This window comes from Limulus polyphemus, unplaced genomic scaffold (assembly GCF_000517525.1).
Source record: "Limulus polyphemus unplaced genomic scaffold, Limulus_polyphemus-2.1.2 Scaffold1401, whole genome shotgun sequence".
NCBI lineage: Eukaryota > Metazoa > Arthropoda > Merostomata > Xiphosura > Limulidae > Limulus > Limulus polyphemus.
The window spans coordinates 60,736-83,346 of record NW_013667011.1 but is presented as its reverse complement, the minus strand read 5'-3'; the positions used below and the strand labels follow the sequence as shown (position 1 = coordinate 83,346).

Below are 22,611 nucleotides of genomic sequence, written 5' to 3'. Positions count from 1 at the left end.
CACTCACTTGGTTCATAGACTGCAGCTCCTGGCATTGGTATTAATTCAGCAATATTGTTGCAATAAACCAGTGGATCTTCTTGCAAAAATTATGGTATAAACTCTTTCTCATGATTTTTTTTATGAGTAAAATGATGTCCCTGGAGAAGGTAAGTTCTTAGCCCAAAATCTAGACCCCAAAAATCTCTGAAGAATTCTTTGGAAGGCCCAAATCTCTCACCAAATCATTAAGTTCACCTTGTATGAAAAGTTGTGGTTTACCAGATGTTTCAGGTTGGAAACGATCTCTGTCATCATTTCTATTGACATCAGATTCAGAATCAGATGATACTCTATCAAGAGTCTCCAATGTAATAGGTACAGGTACATCAAGTCAATGAGCAACAGGTCTTATAGTAGATTGAAAGTTCGGATAGCAATTTTCCTTTTTATTTTGAGTGTTGTAGCCTTGCATGTTAAACAAGCAAAAATAGCAGTCATCACTGTGGTTTCTAGGTTCATGCCAGACCATTGGAATTCCAAAAGGCAAATACTTTTTCTTACCTTTGGCTCATTGTTTCAACTCTTCAACACAAATGATGCAAACTTTGTACGGAGCCCAAGATTTATCTTGGTCCCCAAGTTTTATTCAAAAATATGATTTTTTGACAAATTCTGTAATGTTTTGCCTTTTCTTCTTTAGAACAGATTTACCACAAATATAACAGAATATATTTGGGTCATTTACACAACCTCTCGTTGCCATAACAAGAAATATATAATACTGAAAAGAAAAAAATAATGTCAGAGTGCACACATAAACAAATATTATCCAGAAATGAAATATTATGTGGCTTATTAACCAATTATATACTAGCAGTGTTTTTCATGGGTTCTAGAGCAATCGATAAGACTCTCATATCATGATTTGTCTAGAGAAATCTGTAGCCATTGGTTTCTAACATTTTAAGCATAACAAAATGTGACCCGATTTCACTAAAAATTATTTACTTATGTAAAAGTACATATGATATCTTGTGAAAAACCTGTATGTGATATAGAAAAATGGTTACCACTTTTGGATTCATTGTATAAGAATTACTGTAGAACATGTAAAAATTTCAAGACAATAAAACCATCACAGGCCTGTGTTATCAAAACAATAATGGTAACATAATATAATTTTATAAAAAAACAATTTTTAACAGCCCAATTACAAGAGACTTGAAAAAGATGACAGTTTTACCCAGGTATCATACAAGAAAAAAACACCTCTTTTAACATTTGATATATTTTAATCACACAGGCACTTTCTATTCATACAAGCTGAACCAGAAAACTCGTAACAATAAAATTTTCAAAATCCTATGAAAAGCTTACCAAAAATTCCCCCAACTGTGTTCAAGTGAACTGACAGTAAATATTTAGACTGTTGTTCGTAGTCAATTTTGGGATCCTGAATCCTTAATTCACAATCTTGATTCTCACTCTCAACTACATAAAAGTGACCTACAAAAGAAAGAAATAATAATTTTATGTTTTTCTCTCTTTCTATTTAACATTGATAGTAAAAACTCTAATTGCATCTTTTGGTTTGACACTGATTTGAAATACCAAGAGATAAATAATAGGAATATCAATTGCAACCCATATGAAAATAAAATAAAACCAAGTTTAACACTTAATTGGAACTACAACAAGAGTTCTGTTAAAAAACCATTGAGTTACCTGTAAGACTCAAGGTGATATCAAGATAAAACATTTTATTAACATTATGTTTTGAATGTGAAATCTATCTGGGAACAATCCATTAACTAAATGGAAACTTCTTGTTTTTCATTAACATGTCAACAGAAAAAAAGGTGACTTAGAAAATAAGTAAATTCAGGTTCAGGTGTTTTACAACATAAAATGATGTTTTAATACAATGGAATTCCCAACTGGTAAGCAATAAAATCTTGAGTTATCAACAAAATCCAGCTCTGTAACAGAAACAGCTAATCATGCAAGTATAATCAATATTAAATCTTGAATTCCAACCAGGTAAATGTTTGGGAAGGCCACACACAGAGGTGTATGATTTTAGATGACAGTGTTTCTCTGCACCAAGTTTTACACTCTTTCATGGCTAATGTATGTTTAGATCTACAGTTATGTCTTCAGTAGCACTTTCTGTACATCGCAGTGTTGTATTTGAGCTAATTAGCTAAATTTGAACTGAAAATTAGATCATTAAAAGTTAGGTGTTACTCTTAGTGAATTAATAATAAATAATTTCCATAATAATGCCCAGATCTGAAATATCTGTGATATGACCACTGAGCATTTACATCTACATTTCACTATTTTTGAACACACATTCTTCATAGAATTTTTCATAGAACTTTATTAGGAGAATCAGATCATCTTCTATTACATTTTGAGTCAATATAGGTTCTTTATGTAAAACATCACACTATTCAAAGTGCTGTTGAATGAGATTTTTAAAATGGCTTATTTTAATATTGCTGAGCAAATTATCAGTTTGAATGATTAATCTCCATTTCAAAATCATAAGTTTGCATAACACAACTAAGAGATAGGACATATCACAATATCTTGCCTCAGTAGAGTAAATAAACTAACACTTGACAGATACCATTTCTGAATTTCAAACTTAAATCTAAAGAAGTACAGTGTAATAATATTTAATTCTGAAGTGTAAACTGCACAACTACATTTAAGTATGTCAGAATTTAAAAATATATATTCTTCTTTTTTGCCAGTTGTCAGAATAAAAGGCTTTTACTCATATTTCTTAATAGTATAAATATAAACTATGTTGTTGTTGGGCTTAGGATTCTTCTGCAGTAGGTGTCTGTGACTTGTTAGCGATAAATTCGACGATGAATAAACAGCATGCACTTCACTTAATTTAATATATATTTGGAACAAGTTAAACATCTGTACAACAAATTCTTTACACTATAGAGATTATAGGCATATCATAAACACTATATATATAGTTTCCTTCTTGTCAAAAGTCCATTTAGGCCTATTCAATTATTCTAGAATTTCAGTTGACAAGTCGAACTATCTTCTCTATATTACTATCGTACTAGTATTCTGTGTGTGATTTACTTACAGTTGTGGCATGAGTTACTGTAATTGTTTGGTCTTCTTTCTTCTGAAGATCCTAAGTTATTTTTCTTTTCTACTGTTAGTCTTACTTTAACATATTAAATGATAGACCTATGTCAATTGTTAGGCTTATCACTTCTACTGTAGTTAATATCAAGCCAAACCTTTCCTTTTGTAACTTTTCTGCTATTATCTGTCTGTTGCTTCCTGCTTGTCTCATGCCATTTATATCTTTATCACCTTATCCTCTATCTGCCTCCTATATTCTCGACATTAATGTATTGCATGCAATATTCAATAGTCTCCACATCAATGAATTATTAACAAAACCTCCTACAATCATCTGCTTTGAATTCCTATTATAACAAAAACTAAATAATAAAATATTCACTCACAAAAACAAATCAATCAATAACATCTCAATATCATGACAAAGTACTTTATTTTTAAGTGTTGTTATATGCAAATAACATCTTTATTTTTTTACCTTTCCATGTAGGTTTTTTTTTAAAAAAAGACTTTTTGGTTATGATTATTAAGCACATAGTCTGTTCAGAACCAATTGTTAGCTGATAGTATATTTATATTTATAGTAAGATGCCCCGAAACTGCTACTTCTTTTTTTGTTTAATTATCTAAGAAATAAAGAAGCAAGGAAAATAAAATTTTGCCCATGTGTGATAATTACAATGAGAAACATTTTATAGAATACCCAAAAATTTTACCAAAAGTAAAAAGAAACACTAACCCAATTAAGATTCTTATTACCAATTTAAATAAAATAGAAGACTTTCACAAAAAAAAAATAATCATAGACAGGTAACTCAGAATATTTTTTAGAGGATAAACTTCAGATAATTTTTAAATCAAATGATAATATGAAATTTTGAATAGAAATAGATAAGGCACTGGGAACAGACAATGTTTTTGAAGTATTTTAAAGGAGTTTGCAAGTCAGACCATTTTCTTTTCTTTTTTGGTAGATTAATAGACAGAAAGCAGGTTCCTGAGGATTGGAAAGTTGTCAATGTTACTGCTAAGAGAAAGGTGGATGGTAAGAGTTGCTCTGGAAAGCATAAGCCAGCTAAGTCTTACTTCTGAAGTGCTGAAAATTCTAGAGTATGACAAAAGAAGCTATCTAATGAAATATGGATTTACTGAAGGGAAATCTTGTTTCATCAATCAGTTAACTTTTTTTTGAGAATGTAACTTATTTGTATAATTGAAATGGTGTGAAGCTATAATTTTCTTATACTGAAAATGTACAGGTACATATGATAGGTACTTACCTATGTGCAAAAAAATTTTTTCGCATGCCACAAGCCTTAAGCTCTCATGTTTCTTACAATCAACTGGTTCAAATGCATCTCACATGTCAATCATCATGCAACAACCTTCCACCTATAACAGTGCAACACAATACTGACACGTGACTCCCTCTATGAGATTCTACCACACTATCCCTTCAAGTTTTGACAGAAAATAGAAGCATTGTTTTTAAGAGGAGAGGAGGTGAGTACCTATCAGAAATACATTTTCAGTATAGGAAAATGATAACTTCCAATATGGCACATTACCTCCTCTCACATAAATAGCTAGAATCCCAAATTGAATAGGTGGAGGGATCGGTGTGAGGGAAAAACAAAAGCAGCTTTCATTGAAAACACCCGAAGAATACCCTAAAAGAAAAGATCATCACAGAAGAGGATCATACATGAGAGACAGCACCACATCTGTATCAGGTATAATCTTTGTCCAGTGTGGAATGAGGTGTTGCAGACATGGGCAGAGAAAAGGAAGGAGCACATTCCTACAGGAGAAACAATGGTGGGATAGTGATCTGAACCACTATATAACAAGTCTCAATCCCACAGATTACAGGAATGTGGGTGAAATTAAAAGGATGTGCCCCTAGGTGTAGCGTGGCTAGAGTGTGACAGTCCGTAAATATCAAGTCAACTGCATCCAAAACCCAGGCCGGTGGGAACTAACATCCACATATTAAGTCAACTACATTCCAAACCCCAGCCACTGGGAACTGACATGCTTGTGGGAATAGGAAAGAGAAACTTGTCACTGACAAGTCAACTACAATCCAAAACCCAGCAACTAGGAATTGACATCCACGTGGGGGTAGGAAAGAGGATCATACAGACTGGAGGGAATTTCGTACCCCCCAATCTATGAACAGGACACATGATAGCAATGTGGGAAACTGGCTGACCAATCCAGGCATCTTGATGATCAGTATAGTAAAGATGTCCTTGTAATGTATATTACCCCACTCAAAACCAATCATCAAGGGATAGTGTAAGAGGAAGAACCGTATTAATCAGCAACACAGATGGAGGAACAAGAGTAAAACTGAGTGAGGAAATAGAGACACTTATAATATATTTGTGAAGACTTATATTGATTGGTTCAGCTCTGAATCTAAAACCCAGACATCCCTGTGGGAGTAGGATAAGGGATCCCAATTAAAGGGGGAATTTTAATTTTGATGGCTCACTCCAAAGCTACTGCATCTCATTGAACAAACCCATACAGAGATGGACCATCAGACTGAAGAAGATCTTGTCATCTACGTCAGCAAACACCACCGCCCTACTCTCAACTGAATGGTTTTATCATTACTTGTATTATATATATCATTATCACATTTAGGATGATGCCTCCATGATCCACCACCCCAGTGGATTAGAACTGGAAAGTGGTAAGGACTCTCTTACTCCACTAGAAGAAATAGAGGGGGGATGCGGTAGAGAATCTTGAAAAACATTCACACTGGAGACAGTACAATGGGTGATCATGAAACCCTATACAAAAAGTAGACCAAACCAATTTATTCAATCTAAGGAATGGCAGGGATGGGCAGCTATCCCCTTCTGCTTAACCCATGGACTTCATGGGTTAGTACAAACCAGAAAAGGCAGAAAATAAAGCAAATATATTTTGTGGAACATCCCATCTCAGCAGTGTGTGTTTAGTGGCCATGGAAATTATAATTGTTAAGTCATCATGGCCTTAGAGTGCAAATTTGACTAGTTTAAATATACCTGGACAAGCAACACTTACCACAGAGCAGGATCCATAAAGAAAAAAGGGATGTGCCTCTGAAAAATAAGAGGTATATATATACAAAAAGGTGTCTTACTCAGTCACAGTCTCACAAAAGAGTGAAAGATAACAACAGGTGGAAGACGGTACCCCAATGAGAAAGAAAAAGCTACCCAAAGTATAAAATGGGCGATAAACATATGAGGCGTAGTCCCACTGCTCAACAGAAGAAGTACCTCCAATGTACGATGAGGGTGAGATGCAGGTAAAAGGGAAGATGTCTAATCAGAGTGAAGATACCAGGAATTGATTATGGGGGAAAAGAAGAAAAGGCCAACTGAATCCTAAGGGCAGGAGAGGAAGAAAAAAAGTTAAAGAAAGGAGTGGTGCCAGGGAATAATACAGCAGGTTAAGAAACCAACGAAACAAGTCTTGAAGGCAATGAAACGACCCAGAGCAGGTACAGGACATAGAAGGCCAACCATATCTGACTGGGATTAAAGGTGGGAGATAGAAGGAAACAAAAACAAAAAACGGAAGAACATGCCCCACTAGCCATCAAAGTAGAGGGTAAGAAAAATTGATCCAGAATAAAAAGGACAAACTGAGGAAGAAGCAATCAGAAAGAATACAAAACATTGACATAGTGTGATAAAAGACATTACAGGAAAAAACCAAGAAGTGAATGAGGTGGGACAGATCAATCACAGAACTCCAATCTGCATGGATAATACATGACTAATGGAGGAATGTTTACATGTAGGACAAGTAAATGATGGGAAGGTGCTGGACATAGAACATGAATAAATGAGCCACTAAACAAAAAATTCGATTGTAGCAATACAGATACCTCACGTGATGCTGAAGTCAAAGGAGTAACCCCCCCCCCCAAAAAAATGGACCAGTGGAAAAGCCATCTGTAAGTCCCAATCAGAAGTGGAAAGGAAACAAACTTGGTACAAGAAAGTGTCTCACCCCAGAAGATCCCAAAAGCAAAGAAACCATGTTTGTAGGGAAAGAGCCAAAAATGGCAATCACTACAACATGAAAGTAAGGTATCGCACAAAAATCCCCAAGAAATAGATAGAATGCCTCAGAAAGGAGATACCTGTAGATGAAGGCTAGAAAACTAGACTAGAGAGAAAGGGATAGAATTAACAGTCTTCCCCCCATACAGGCAATAGATATCATAAGTGCTGAGAAGCAAGAAAACAAAAAACAATCTGCCTGATGGTAAGCTAAGGCAAAATGAACCAAAGCACATGGAGGGCAAGGAATAGCAACGAAAATAGCTATTTATATGAGCGGAGGTAATATACCATATCAGAATTTGAATTTTCCAAAGGGTTTTAACAAGGTATTACACAGAAACATAGCTAGACAAATCATTCTTGTAGAGACTGTGGAAAGACTAGCTAAATGGATTACAGGTCATTACAAAAAATAATGAAGTTCAATCAAACTGGACCTTTGTAATAATGGTGTTCCTCAAAGTGCATAGCAGTGTCTAGGCCTGTATTTTCTTATTTGATTAAAGATATTGATAGGGGTATAATTAATAAAGTTTGGTGATGACGGTAAACACAATGGTATTTCTAGCTGTACTGAGGATGTTGACGTACTACAGAATGACTTAGATGAATTAGTATATTAGACAAATAGATGGCTAACAGCTTTTAATTATAGGAAATGCAAAGCTTTTGGTTCAGTTAACGTTTCCCTAAGAGTTTTGAAAGAGGTTAAAGGTTAGATATATAAGCCTATTTTTTGTAAGTCTTTGAAGTGGGCAGGTGTGAGAAGATTAGAAGTTTGGTAACATTACTTTTCTTTTAAGGAAGGTGATTAAAATTGTCCAGGTAATTGCAGGCCTATTAGTCTCCATCAGTGGTAGGAAATGTTTATAAAAATCTGATAAAAGATCTTTTGGAAAATAGTTTAATAAAGTTAAGATGAATTTTTGGATAATTGGCATGGTTTCACTAGGAGAAAAATCTTGCTTTACTAATCTTCTTTTGACATTCTTTGCTTATGTATATGAGGATAGTGATGTCAATTTGGCGTACCTAAATCTTCATAAAGATGCCACATAAAAGACTTGTTAAAATGACATAGACTTGTTACATCAATGACATAGCTTAAGGAATGGTCAATAAATTACTTAAATTTGCTGATGAGATAATGACTTCAGTATTATTTGTTGTGTGGAGGATGTAACTGCTTTACAAAAGGACTTGTATTATTTGGTAAGTTTGGCAGAGTAAATGGCAGAAGGCTTTCAATTGTAATAAATCCATATAATAATTATCATAATTTTAATTGTAAATATAACTTTGATGGGAATAACATTAACAGCATTATGGAAGAAAAGGATCTTAGTTTTCTGGATGATAAGTATCTTGAGCCATCCAAACAGCATGCTGTTGTTATTGGTAGGTTACAATTTCATTGTATAGGTCACTGGTTAGGTCTCTTTTAGAATATTGTGTTCAGTCCTGGGCTCCTTACCTTCAGAAGCACATTGATTTGCTGAAGAGGGCTATTTGGATGATACCTGTGATGAAACGGTTGTCATACAAGGACCCAATAATTATGATCTCTAAAACTGTTTTATCTTGAAAAAAAAAAATATTAAGAGATCTCATTGAGGTGTTTAAGATTATCAAGGGAACTTTTAATGTTAATGCATCATCTTTTCTTGTACTTAATGGTGAGAATGATAGGACTAGAGGGCACAAACACATATTTTGGTGGGGTAAGACTCATCTTCACCTAAAAGAGTTTTCTTTTTCTAATAGGCTGGTTGGCCTATGAAATGGGTTGCCTTCAGATGTGGTAGATGCAGAAAATGTAAAGGAAGGCTTGTTAGATATTTGAATGATAATGGTTGGCTTTCACTTTCGTAAAGTTTAGTTTAGCAGAAGTGACAGCCTAGATAGACCAAAATGTCCCTTGTTGTTCTTAAAATTAATGTTATTTCATGTTTGAATCAGAATGATCAGCCACATGGGAAACTCTAGTCACTCTGAATAAATTTGATGTTACCTCTTAAGTAAGGTACATTAGCTTTAAACAATCTGATACATGATGTTGAAGTCAGTTTGGAGAGAGTACAGCTTAATATCCAGTAAAAGAGAGTTTCTAGCATACACATAGTGTTTTGGTGTTATTTAACAAAGATGTTCATTTGTATTTTACATCATGTCCAGTAGCTTTATTTTGTTCTCATAAACTCAGTTATTCAGAAAATTTCCGTAGCAGATATCTTGTCAAATCTCTCATTATTCAGTGGACCTTTCCCATTGCTCTAAGTTAAACCAGTTTGACCTGAATATACTACTACACATATTTAAAATGATATATATACATTAACTGGGCACCTGTACTAAAATTCTACCTTTCTTGAAAGAAAAAGTAAAGCATTTTAATACGTTAAATACAAAATTTACTTCAGAACTTTCTATAACATCACCAACTTGACTGTACGCTAGTTTCTACTTATTCAAATGAACAATTCAAACATGAAATTTAAGCATAAACCCATTCATTTTTTATATAGAATTAAAGATTTGTATACCAGATATTAACTAAAAAACAGATAAAGTTCCATTTTTATTCCTTATGTGAATGACATTTAAACAATTTAAATAAGAATGACGATTATTAATTTTTTAGTTCAATAGTAAATTATTAGTACTTCTTAATAGTGAGTACATACCTTACAGTTGACATTATAAAATAAACTTGATCAGAATATTTATTCCTTACATACTTGAATGTGAATGCATATAAAAACATCTAAATTGAAAAAATAAAACAAAATAATCGAAAATGCCAATAGAGATAAGGCTTGAACTTTATTTATAATACATTTAAAGACGAAAAAGTGAAGAGGCATCATAGAATAGCTTTACTTGCATATTCAGACTTTATGAACATACAGATAATATAGTTTGAGACTCTGTGAACAGATATCATAAAATAATTGTATTTGTATATTTAAACTTTGTGAACAGGTACCATAAAATAGCTTCACTTGTATTACTATAATTCCAACAGACATCATACAACAGTTTTACTTGTTTACTTTTACAGTCTAGACTTTGTTAACAGACATCATAAAATAGCTTTCATTGAATATTTAGATTTTGGTACTTAACAGTTGGAGAAAAAATGGATAACATATTGCTGTACACAAAATAAATCTTCTTAATAATTTGCAGCTTTTTTAAATTTAAATTTTTCTAAAGTTAATTAAAATCTGTCATTTTATTATAATTTCTAATGGCAATAAAGATATTGTGAATAAAAAAATTAGGTGTATCAGATATTTCCTTCAAATTAAAGCATGAATTTGTGAGGTCTGAAAACAGGTAAAGCTGAAAAAACCTGGAGGTGAATAGCAAGAATAACCAAGTCCATAATCAGTACCATAGTCTATAGGGAGGGCTGAAGAAGGGTAGAAAATGGGTTATTTAAAAAACCACCTAGTGCATTTTAACTTAATAGTTAGATATTCATGCAGAATTAATATTAACATTAACATTATTGCTTCTATATCAAATATCTCTTATATTTGTGCATTAATAACAGTGGAAAAAACACTAATTTTCCACAACATGACATTTAATTCTTTCACGGACAATATTCTTTCATTTTGATGTTTTTACAGATACAGATTATACATTTAATAACTCCATGTAACTTGTATATATTTTCATCATCAACTTCCAAAATTATTTCCATCTTGAAATGAACAGGACAACAACACACATGTGTCAGTTTGAATATGCCACTGATCTATAATGCAAAGACAAGCCTGATTTAGAAAGGGTGTTTGCCATTGACCAAGTAGATTTTCAGACTCCATTTCTTTACTTCTGAGACTTTTAATAAAAGGTTTTCCAGAGTATATGGAAGATAATTCTGTTTACATCCTCGAACCTCCCCCCCCCCTCCAAATATTGCAATTTTTTTCTCATCAGATTTGTATCAATCTCATTAATGATCAATTGTACATCTAATCTAAAATACAAGGCAAAAAACCACAAATTGGCAGTCAGAAATATATTTGTCTTTTTTGTTAGGATGACAAAATAAATAACTTATAATGATAAAACAAGATCTTCATTATAAACATACTGTGTAATTCTTAGGTTCAGTCACAAAATATATCTGAACAAATTTATTTCCATTACACAGATTTGGAACTTTTGGAAAAAGCATTGAAATAATACATCTGCAGGAACTTTTCTTTACCTTTTTCATTGCCAGAAACAATTTCACAGCTAACAGGAAAATGTCCAGTAGGTTTATTGACAAGTGGAAGCACCTTTATTAGTGTATTGGTCAAGGCCATTTCTTCAACTTCCACACTAAAATAAAGAAACTATATACTTGAATAATTCAGTTATTTTTTGTCACTTGTTACAGCTTGCAAAATAATTAATGACTATGCTCAATCTTTTTCAGTGATTAAAATAGTTATCAACATTTTTTGAATACAATAAACCAAGCCCTCTAATACAAAAGGAAAAACAGAGGTAAATGGTGATGATAATATCATAATTTTGATTAACATACATGTGTGATAATTCAAGAATAAACCTGCACATTTACATGATCTTTGCAATAACCAAATTGATTTTAGGACCAAGTACATGAAAAAACAACAGAAATGATTTCTTCTAGATTGAATATTAGAGGCAAGACATGATGTTTAATTTGAAATAAAAATATAACAAATGCTTTATGTAGTAAGAATTGACAATAAAAAGTTGACTGCTGAGTGGTAGGAATATTTTATTACACTGTAAATAAGTGAAAGCGATATGTACTTTAACAAAACCAAAAATAGAATATGTATGATCAGCAAACAGAAGAATATAAGACACAATGATGACACTTCCACAGCAAGTTTGGACTCTTCAAGATCAGAAACAAACCTGTTTAAAAAAACTGCATTTACAGTTTACCTTCTCTTTGTAGCTGAACAATCAGAAAATTGTATCACAAAGACTCAGAAGTACCTATGCTCCATGTGACATTACAATACAACTGTTCTATGAAACATGGATATAAGATAGCAAAAAATAAGTTGACATATTTAAATGAAAACGTTTTCTAGTTTATTTTGTGTGATGTTTAGAGGAGACACCCTTCATCAGGTAGTAAAGACCATGTTACTATTGTAATACAGTCTCTATCTGATAAAGGGTGTCTGCTTGAAACATTACACAAAATAAACTACAAAGTTTTCATATAGACGTGTCAATTTATTTCTGATTATCATTCATCCAAGTTTTCTGCTCACGTCTTGCAGAACAACACTCATTCAAGAATGTACTATGAAACAGTAGACAGTTTCCATGGTCAAACCCTGTTGTAGAAAGTAACACCTAAAGCTGAATTTAGTATGTAATCTCAATCAGATTTAGAATTTTTAAACCTGAAGTTTGAAAAATCTAAAATTGTTGGAGGTACGAGATATGCATTATGGGAGAGTAAGCAGTATTTACATATCACAGCTTATGATGGCAATACTCAACAGCACAGCATAATATTGATGGAACCTCATTTGCTAACACACATGTAATAAGAAATATATGTTGAAATAAACAGTAAATAAAATAAGGTACTCTAAGCTGGTTTTTCTAGTAAAATAAATTAAGAATTAATATACAATAACAAAGATCTTAACCCTATCTGGATCACAAAGTACTTTTCAAGTTTCAAGGGCATACCTATCTATCAGATTTGAAAAATGTATGGAAAAATAATAATGGTAGCTTTATTTCAACAAATTTGCTTGATATTTTGTCAATATTTAATATTTATTTAGTGTAATTCTCAAATAAAAATGTCAACATTTTTCAATTATAATTCATGTGCAGCTCTGAAGCTTCTCACCTATAAACAATGTATTTATCAATTTTTCAAGACTTTTCTGCCCAACCCAAAGCACAGACTTATACTTTTTAAAGAAACTACCATCCTTTGAGAACATAGTAGCATGTGGCTTAAACAATTACCAATGAAGTACAGCTTTGAAAATAGCTACAGATAACATTTAAATACAATTAAAAATACCACATTATGAACTATTTATATCATCACCAGGTAAGTAAAATGGTTTGAGCACTAATTTATGGTTTTATGGGAAAGTGTCCAGTTATAATTTGAACTTGATCAAGAATAGTGTTATCAACAATCACAATTCCTAGCCCCACAAAAGGAAATGGTAATGCCACTTTGATGTCCAGTATCAATGATAAATCTTTGTCAGCTTTTCTTTCTCTTTATAATAAGTAGTAGTGAGTACAGCAATCAGCAAAACAAAATATCAAAAGAAATGTCTTAATGAACATCATTCAAGTCGAGCCTTCTTGATATATAAAGTGAAACTTTTGGAAGAACAATAAAAAAATTAAATTCTATGACAAAAGAAAGTTATAAAGTTTTTCAAAAGTGTCTCTCAAAAGAATTTATAAAATTTCACAATGATGAAAATGATAAAAATAATAAGACAAATTATATGGGATATTTCTATTAAATTTGACATAATTTGATTAAATACTTCAAATGGAAGAAGAAAAACAAGCAACGGATATCAATGACACTTCTTCAGTCTAGAAAAGGGTTAAAACACTTATTGTTTTATAACTGTGTAGTGTGGATTATATATCGTATCAATGTGCTGTCTGAATATATTGAAAAGGGCTTCATATACCTCTTTCTTTGTAATTTACAATTTCCCTTGTGACAAATTTTGACATTATTTCTGTTATCTTGCATGGTATTCAGGTCCACTGATATCCAGCATATAAGTTTAAAAGTATCTGCTCTAACACAGATTCCAGAGACCTTATGCAAAGAATAAATCAAGCTCAGAAGAAAAAAGGAAATAAACACACAAACACAAGTGAACAAATAATTAAAACCATGTGACATGGGGGCATACTAACTTCTCATTTACAGACTTTTTTCTTTCGTTATAAAGGATTCAAATTATTCACTCAATTAGAAACACATACCATAAATACTGGATAAGCACCAGAAATTAAAATTTTAATCTTTTATCTTCTTTCTTTACTTAGAGCTCACTATGTTTGTTCTAACCACATATCATGCACCTCTCATATCCTCTGTCTTTCAAAAGTTATTATTTTCCTATACTGAAAATAGATTTCTAATAGGTACTTACCCCCTCTCACATGTATAGCTGTTCTCCTTCATTGCTGCCTTCTATATGCAAAAATGTTGTAGCATGCTACAAGCCTGAACTCCCATGTACCCCACTATCAATGTGGTTCAACTGCATCTTATTTGTAAATCATCATGCGACACACTCTCCTGATGTATGTGACTCCCTCTATTCGATTCTAGTGAACCATCACTTCGAGACTAGGCAGAAAAGAAAACCCCGGTTTTCAGTGTGGAGGAAGGGTATGAAGTGTGAAAGAAGGTATGTACCTATCGGAAATCTATTTTCAGTATAGGAAAATAATAACTTCCAATACTGTACATTATCTCCGCTCACATGTATAACTAGAATATCACATTGAATAGGTGGAGGGAAACTAACAAGTATCCTTTGAAAGCATCAGAAGAACACCCATAAAGTGTGATCCCTGTTGGGAGAGGAAGACACTTAGGAGACTGCATCACTTCTGTACCAGGTATATTCTGTGCCCAGTGTGGAAACATGTGTTGCATACATTGGTGGAAAGTGGGAGGAGCACTATCAAAAAGGGAGAAAAAACTGGTTGGGTTGGAATCCGAAAAACAGTAAACCAGAATCTCAAACCCGTAAAAGGTAGAGAGAGGCTAGGGCACAACGGCAAGTAAACTCCAGTCCAAAACCAAGCAGCATCAAGAATAGAACCTCTGACCTGTGGTAGGAGGAGGGTCTACACAATCTTCACCTCAAGTTAAGTACAATGGAAGCATATACTTTGCAAACCAATCTATCCATACATCCAGGAACCTGACATCCGAATGATTGTAGGAAGGGATATGCTAATGTGGCAGGTCACATCAAACTCAAAAAGATTGGCACCCCACTGCACAACATCAGCCTCAGACAGTGGAAACCCCCTGTGGTGGAGCGCGAGAGGAAGAACCATCACCTTGATCAACATTATTCTCTAAACTGAAGTGGTAAAGATTCCCATACATCACTAGAAGAACAAGGGGGATAAAATGTAATGGAGAGTGGAGGAATGCAAACACTGGAGACAGTGCAACAAGTGACCAAAAAAAACTATTTTGAAAGGCAGATCACCCCTGATTTATTCAATCGAAGGGACAGCAGGGATGGACTGCTATCCCCTTTACCCATGTAAGTACATGGGTTAGCACAGCCTGGAACAGGGATATTAATGACGCAACTATATCACAAGGAAAAACCTACTAGTGATTTGTGGAACACTCTATCTCAACAGTATGCATTATAGGCCATGGGTATACATCGTGGCTATACAGTGCAGATTTGAGATGTAGAAAACATACCTGAACAGGCAACACTTGCCACTAAGCAGGATCCCAATAAGACATGTCCCTGGTTGAAAAAATATATATATCATGGCTGTAATAAAGTTTGAAGGATGGCAACAGTCAGAAAACAGTATCCCAATGAGGAAGAAACAATTACTCAATGAATATAGAGGGAGATGAATGTATGAGGTGGAAGCCACATGCCTGACTGAATAGTTTCCTCCAATGGACGGTGGAGGTGAGACTCTAAGAAAAATGGAATGTGCCTGATCTCAGTGTCCACACGTGAATCCAGGAAGTACAAAGATAATGAGAAAGTAGATGAACCTGTCAAAAGACAGAGTCCTTCACATGAAGATCTCAACAGCAAAAAAGCTACGTGTGAAGGGATATGGCCAAAAAGGACAATAGCACAAATGAAGAGTAAAGAGGGAATGTGTATCCCCTGAAAAACCCCTCTGGGGATTGGTGGAGTACCTAAGAAAAGAGATATATATTGGCCAATTACTGCAGGAGTGATGTAAAAGTAATACGAAGGTGGGAAAAAGGAAGTGGGACAAATGAATAGGATTATCAGGGACAGCCATCCACATGAGCAAAAGTGACTAACTACTAGGAGTGAAGATAAAGTTAATCAGCTTCTGATAAGCCAAAGCATAAAGATCAGAAGTCCATGGAGGATAAGGAATGCTAACACCAGCCCTCAACTGAGAAACGAAATGCTAGCTGGAACCCTGATGTCAGGGGAAGGAAGGAAAACAAGAGAGCCTAATGACGAGTGTCATGTTGAAAAAAGAAACAGTATCATATGAAAACTGTGAAAACAGAAAATACCTGAGAAAGCATTTCCAAAAAGGCAATTTCATAGATTTCATAGAAGATGCATAGCATAAGTAGGAGGAGGGGAAAAAAACAGTCATAATCCTCCTTGAAGTCATAATGGCATTTGAAGAAGCAGTAATAATATCAGATGTTGTAAAACAAAAACTTTGGAATTCATCTCAAACCCTGAAAAAGTCGAAAACGAGAAGGTAAAATCAATAAAAAAAGGTAAGTTACTGTACTACTACAAACAAAACTGGTGCAAATAAATAAAATAAATCACTATTTCGCACCCAAAAAAAATTAAATGTACACTAAAAAAAGAACACAAGTGAAAAACATCTGCACTCAATCACTGCCTAACAAGAAGTGATAGTTTGGTAGAACTGCATCATGAGGGTGTGTCACACTCCTATTGGTGGAGGGTTGTCACATGATGATTTACACGAGATTCAGTTGAATCACATCCATTTGGGTACATGGGAGTTCAAGGCTTGTGGCATGCAAAATAATTTTGCATATAGAGGGCATCACTAAACAAGAACATTTGTACATGTGAGAGAAGGTAATGTACTGTATCGGAAACATGTTTATAACCAATATTTGTTTATTCTAAGCTACATAAATCAGATGACTGATTGGAGGAACTCATTGAAGGAATGTATGCAGGTTGCCATCTTGTTATGTAATATGATAGGTGATTTTTTGCTTTGTTACACTATGTAGTTAGACATGGTTAAAAGAACGACAAAATAATAAAATTTAAATAAGGAAGATGTGTAAAGTTTAAGAGGTCTGAAGCTGTTGGGTTAGATAATTGTGACTGTCTGTTACAATCTACAGTCATTCTTAAAATAAAAAAGGTATTTTTGATTTTATATCATATTTTTTTCAACTTTTTATTTACTACATGTTAATTATTTCACTACAGCTACTGTTAGCATAGAGAAAATAAGTGAAAGTAAAAAGCTTTACTAAATAAAACTTTTGAAAGTTCTAGAGGCTATATAAATGAAATATGAAAATTGTAAGATGAAAAGCAGTATTTTTTATAACCTTTCACTCAGACTGACTCAGTAAAAGCTCTATAAATACACAGACAAATCTCTAAAATTAATTCATCAAAAAATCACATTTTTGTGTAAAACAGTTGTGTAATGTTTGGTAAGCCAAATTTTGTGAGGAAACAGTTAGTAAATTCAGAGTTATAATAGGTATAATTTCATGATTACATAGAGGTTACAATGTGCTCAAATTCATCTCCATATGGTTAATGAGTGCCTTGATACTCCAGGGAGACTACCCTCATAAGTCTCATGACATTCAGACCACTCAACACCATCATGACCCTTCTCTGTTGTTCCCTGCTCCTGCATGTGAGAAGTAACCATCTGAGGTCACATAACAATAGCCTAGGTGTCCCTTAGCTTATCAACCTCTTGGTGCTCAGATGAGAACATGGACATGGCTCTCACCACTGGTGATGAAAGCTTGTTACAATCTCAGATCAAGTCCTCACTTCAACCATAACTTCCTCCTCTCATGAAGTTCTATGTAATATTAGAGAATGCTCCTTTCCATGATCATGATTATTGAATGCTACATGTATAAAAAGTAAAGGATAAAAAGACGCAAGTTCAAAATAAATTCAACAATAACAAATTCTTTGATTATGGAACCAAAAAAAATTTACTTTCTCACTTTTCTGTGGTATTCAGGTCCACTGATATCTAGCAGATATGTTTAAAATCATACACAAAATATAGATCTTATAAAGAGAATAAATCAAATTCAGACTGCCATGGAAAGATGCATACAAACACAAGTGAATAAATAAAAACAATATTTATTCACAATTATTGTGTATAGTGTCTATTTGCAAGATTGGCCAGTCTCTTTGTCCTGTAGTAACTATACTGGCTGCTGAGATTAAGAGAAGCCTTTTCTAAAATGTCCATACAAGATGAAGACATGAATAATTCTATATCACATCTACACAGACAAAAACAAAGATAATTATAATTTACTGCATCAATTTCAAACAAAAACATTAAATGCACAGTATACCAGCATCCAGTGCTGCATACATCACCAACTACTTCAAATGGCATATTTGGGAAAGAAAACACCTAACTCTACCAATCTGTAGTATATGTGAGGCCAGACTCAAGGTCAGAGTTTTATAAGTTCCTAGCCACTGGCACATGAATCATTACTTTAGACTTTTGAGATTTGGTTAGTAACAAATATCATGGTATAAGCAGGAACCGTGCATGAACATTTAGAAAAAGTCATTTGAATACATTTCAATAAAGCTATATTCTAAACTACTTATGGAAAAGTGAAATTTTTGGCTGTTCCAGTTATGACATCTGTACTTTATAAATGAACTGTTACCCTAAATCAAAATATCTATATATTAATTTTTTCAACTGATATTTTTTATATGTATGAAAAATAATGATAGGCAATTATTACACAATATTATTCAAAAAATAAGTTAACTTGTAAAATTATTTACAGGTTAAGCATATTTAACCCATTCACTGCAGCTGGGACATATATTTCCCACTGCATTGGGAAATATATGTCCCAGCCACAGTGAAAGAGTTAAATTACTCAATCCAATACCTATTTTAACACATCTAAAGTTAAAAAAAAAGATTATTTACTTACTTATAGTGATTATCAGCAAATCCTAGTCCAGAGTTTGATGGAATCGCAGCAATGTGTTCTACGTAAACAATTACCATTGTTGTTGCTGTCAAAGAAGGTTTACCCAAGTCTCGTGCTTTCACCTCGATCTTGTATGTAATCAGTACTAAATATTAGTTAGCATAAAAAACTGTGTTATATTTTCACACTTAAAGAATAATCGTTACAACAGCAATAAGAAAAGTGTAGCCAAGATCATTTTACAGATATAATACCAGGCCTCTCAGCTGACTCCCAGAAATGAACAGGACAAATGCAGGAATATTTTTTAAAAATATCAGAAAGAATACAGAAATTTTAGGGTAAAATACAAGAATATATTAAACCACATATGCTGCATATTATCGCTAATACTTTGAGAATTACAATTTATACCTTTGTTGACAGATGAAAAGCAAAACTTATGATACTTAAAACTTACATTCCTGTTACCAGTGGTTACTCTTGAGTTTGTACATCATATTCAGTGAATGAAGACAAGATAAGCCATACACATGTTTGTTGTCAAGAAGCATTATCTTGCTCAAATACTTGATAAGTTATTGGTAGAATGACCTCATGCCTAACACAACAACACCTGTTTTGTTCTCTACAAGGGATGAAAGCAACGATCTTATTTGCAGGCCTATGTTCATTCAGGCATCTTTCAGCTGTTTTTACACTTCATCAACATGCATTTTACTCAGTTTTAAATATCTTACACTTTCAACAATATTCTTATTTAGAAATCTCATTGTGATTGACATAAATCAGAAAGCAATGAATGTAACACATGGTAAGTGATCCTCACACTCAACTATTTCTAAACATATCTCCAATAAAAGTGTGACATCAAAGCTAAAGTGGATATCTTCTCATCTGTAACGATTTTTCAGTTTCTCACAAATCGTGAGGTATTTCTACCTTTTGTTGCACTTTTATTCCATTTTTGACAATTCCATTAAAGAATACTGAGTGAGAGAATATCATTTCTCCAAAATTTTCTGCAGTGCTGGAGAAAATGTCAGACATCTGATTGGTAGAAAGTTAATTATAAAAATAGGTCTTTTACTTTTTGGATTAAGACCAGAAGATTCACAAACTATGAATTCTCTATGTCTACTAGAAAACTTGAGTAGCCTTATTATTCTTTGAGCATACATATTGCTATTCTATCAGTGTTACAGTCTGTAGGAAGGTGCAAAGGATGGTATAAAATTGGGTATTTTTAAAGGCAATCTACTGTATTTTAAATTAATACTTAAATATTCATGCCGAATTAATATCAACATCACTGAATCTATACTGTGTGTCTCTCATTTGTGTACTAATAACAGTAGAAAAACAATTTAATATTCTTAAATACAAAATTACTTCCATACAAAAAAGAACATACCTTGTACTCAGAATCGGGTTCTTTTCGTAAATCATCTTTAACAGATATCACACCACTACTGGCATCAATCAAAAAGTAATTTGGAGCCTTCTCTTGACCACTGATTACATACTGTACTTGATTTCCAGGTGACTAAAAATGACAAACTTATAATGTCATTTAGATCCATCAGACATGTACATCACATTGGTATAATATCAAATAGATTTTATGAATTTATATTCATGAAAGAAAAATCTTTCTTAGCTTTTTTTCATATTCTCTGTACTAGAAGTTCAGTAAAGGAAATTTGCATTGCAACAATAATTTTCACATAAATATGTGTTACATGCTTATACCAAAATCAATATCACTTACTGTCAAAACAGAAAAAAAGTCCACAAATATTGACCATAACTTACACATCTGTAAGAAAGCCTGATAATGAAGTGAAGCTTTCTTCTGCTATAATTAATTATAAGTTAATAAATATAATGCAATTTCCAATATATATAAAAAATAATTTATTACTTAAAAAATATTATAACTTTTCAACTGTTCACATATTTTGGCTAAATACTAGAAGATACACAAAATAAAATCTTTCAATAAAGAATAATTTTGAAACTTCTAAAGCATTTTTTCAGAACTTGAAAATATTACAGAATTTTTATATTTTTAATGATATATTTATGAGATTATACAGCAAATCAGTCTAATTTACCATAATGAAAGAAATAATGTGTCTCCATCATACACAGGTTTTGTTATTTTTAAATTGTGACTGAATGGAATATTTCTCTTACCATATGATAAATATAAACCTTCGTAAGGTAAGGCAACTAAAATCAGTTGTGTTTTTAAAAGTTTTGAATAAAACTAATTTTAGTAATAAATGTTTGGTGAAACTTAAACTCTAAAATACAAAGAACTTACCAACAACAGCTAAAGAAAACCACAGAAGATAACACATGAAGATAAATTAATCCCACATTAACAAATTGTAGTTGGAGCTAATGGTTTAGAATCTTTCACATATGATAACAACAATCCCAACTATCATTCCTACCTATATTTAACCCTTTAGAGATGGGTAGGTTAAAGTGCTCTTGTCACAAACTTTTATAGAGTTACATTCAAAACTTAACTAAATATCTTATTATCAATGTATATAAATACACTTGATGTCAAACCATAGTTATTAAACAAATTTTGAAATTATTTAAGTTTTAAGTTCTTCATTTTATACGGAAATCTTTTAAAAAATCCTCAGTCCTCCCTGGCATGAGAACTCTGACATTTGCTCTCTACATTTTCCCTCTTCAATAATTTACTTATTATAATATAGGTTAACATTTTCTTAAATCAAAAATGTATTTCAAATAATACTTATCTCTGCTCATCACTACAGCTATTACTTGACTTCCAGGGTTTTCATCCTTTGCCCATCTAAGCATTGGTCTGAATTTTTCTAGCTTGCTCCAGTCGTTTATTCCCCATTTCATTATTACCCTTGGTGATATCTGTCATGTGACACTGTCCACCTACGTCAATGCGTCCTCTATCCCGATACTGTATTTAATATTATCACTTTTTCAAGACTGACCCATTCTGCAGTATCTAACACCAGCTTTTAGTGGGGAGGAAGGGCAGGAGAGTGTGAAAGAGGTATTATTGGTAATGTAAGGAAAATGTTAACTTCCAAAATATACTTACCTCCTCTCACAATAAAGCTACAATTCCACATTGATAAGGTGAGGGCATTATCCATACAAAAAGCATCTGCATAGATTATGGGCATGCCAATAGAAGATTAGCACCTGTGTGGGGGAAACACACTAAATCCAGAATAGAAATGCTGTTCACCTGGAACTTAAATCAAATACTGTGGGTAGACTGTTACATGATCTGTCATCACTATTGACCAGGCCCCTATGACATAACCAGTGTTCCGTTACTCAGGGTTGGAATTATAGGGTCCCTATATCCCACACTGGTAGATAGGGCAGTTGGACAGTAATATACATATATATACACTGAGTGGTCACAAGTAAATAGACACATATTTTCGT

General features: G+C 33.0%; 1 protein-coding gene across 1 annotated transcript in view; it reads right to left on the bottom strand.

Annotated features, from left to right (window-relative positions):
* Window positions 1-22,611, bottom strand: part of LOC106463415 (cadherin-99C-like) — a 153,988-nt gene that overhangs the window by 79,144 nt on the left and 52,233 nt on the right. Inside the window, exons 6-9 of the mRNA XM_013923440.2 lie at window positions 20,561-20,692; window positions 19,147-19,274; window positions 11,413-11,528; window positions 1,360-1,488 (exon numbers count right to left, since the gene is read on the bottom strand). Coding sequence (XP_013778894.2) covers window positions 1,360-1,488; window positions 11,413-11,528; window positions 19,147-19,274; window positions 20,561-20,692 — 505 coding nt within the window. The remainder of the gene's footprint in view (window positions 1-1,359; window positions 1,489-11,412; window positions 11,529-19,146; window positions 19,275-20,560; window positions 20,693-22,611) is intronic.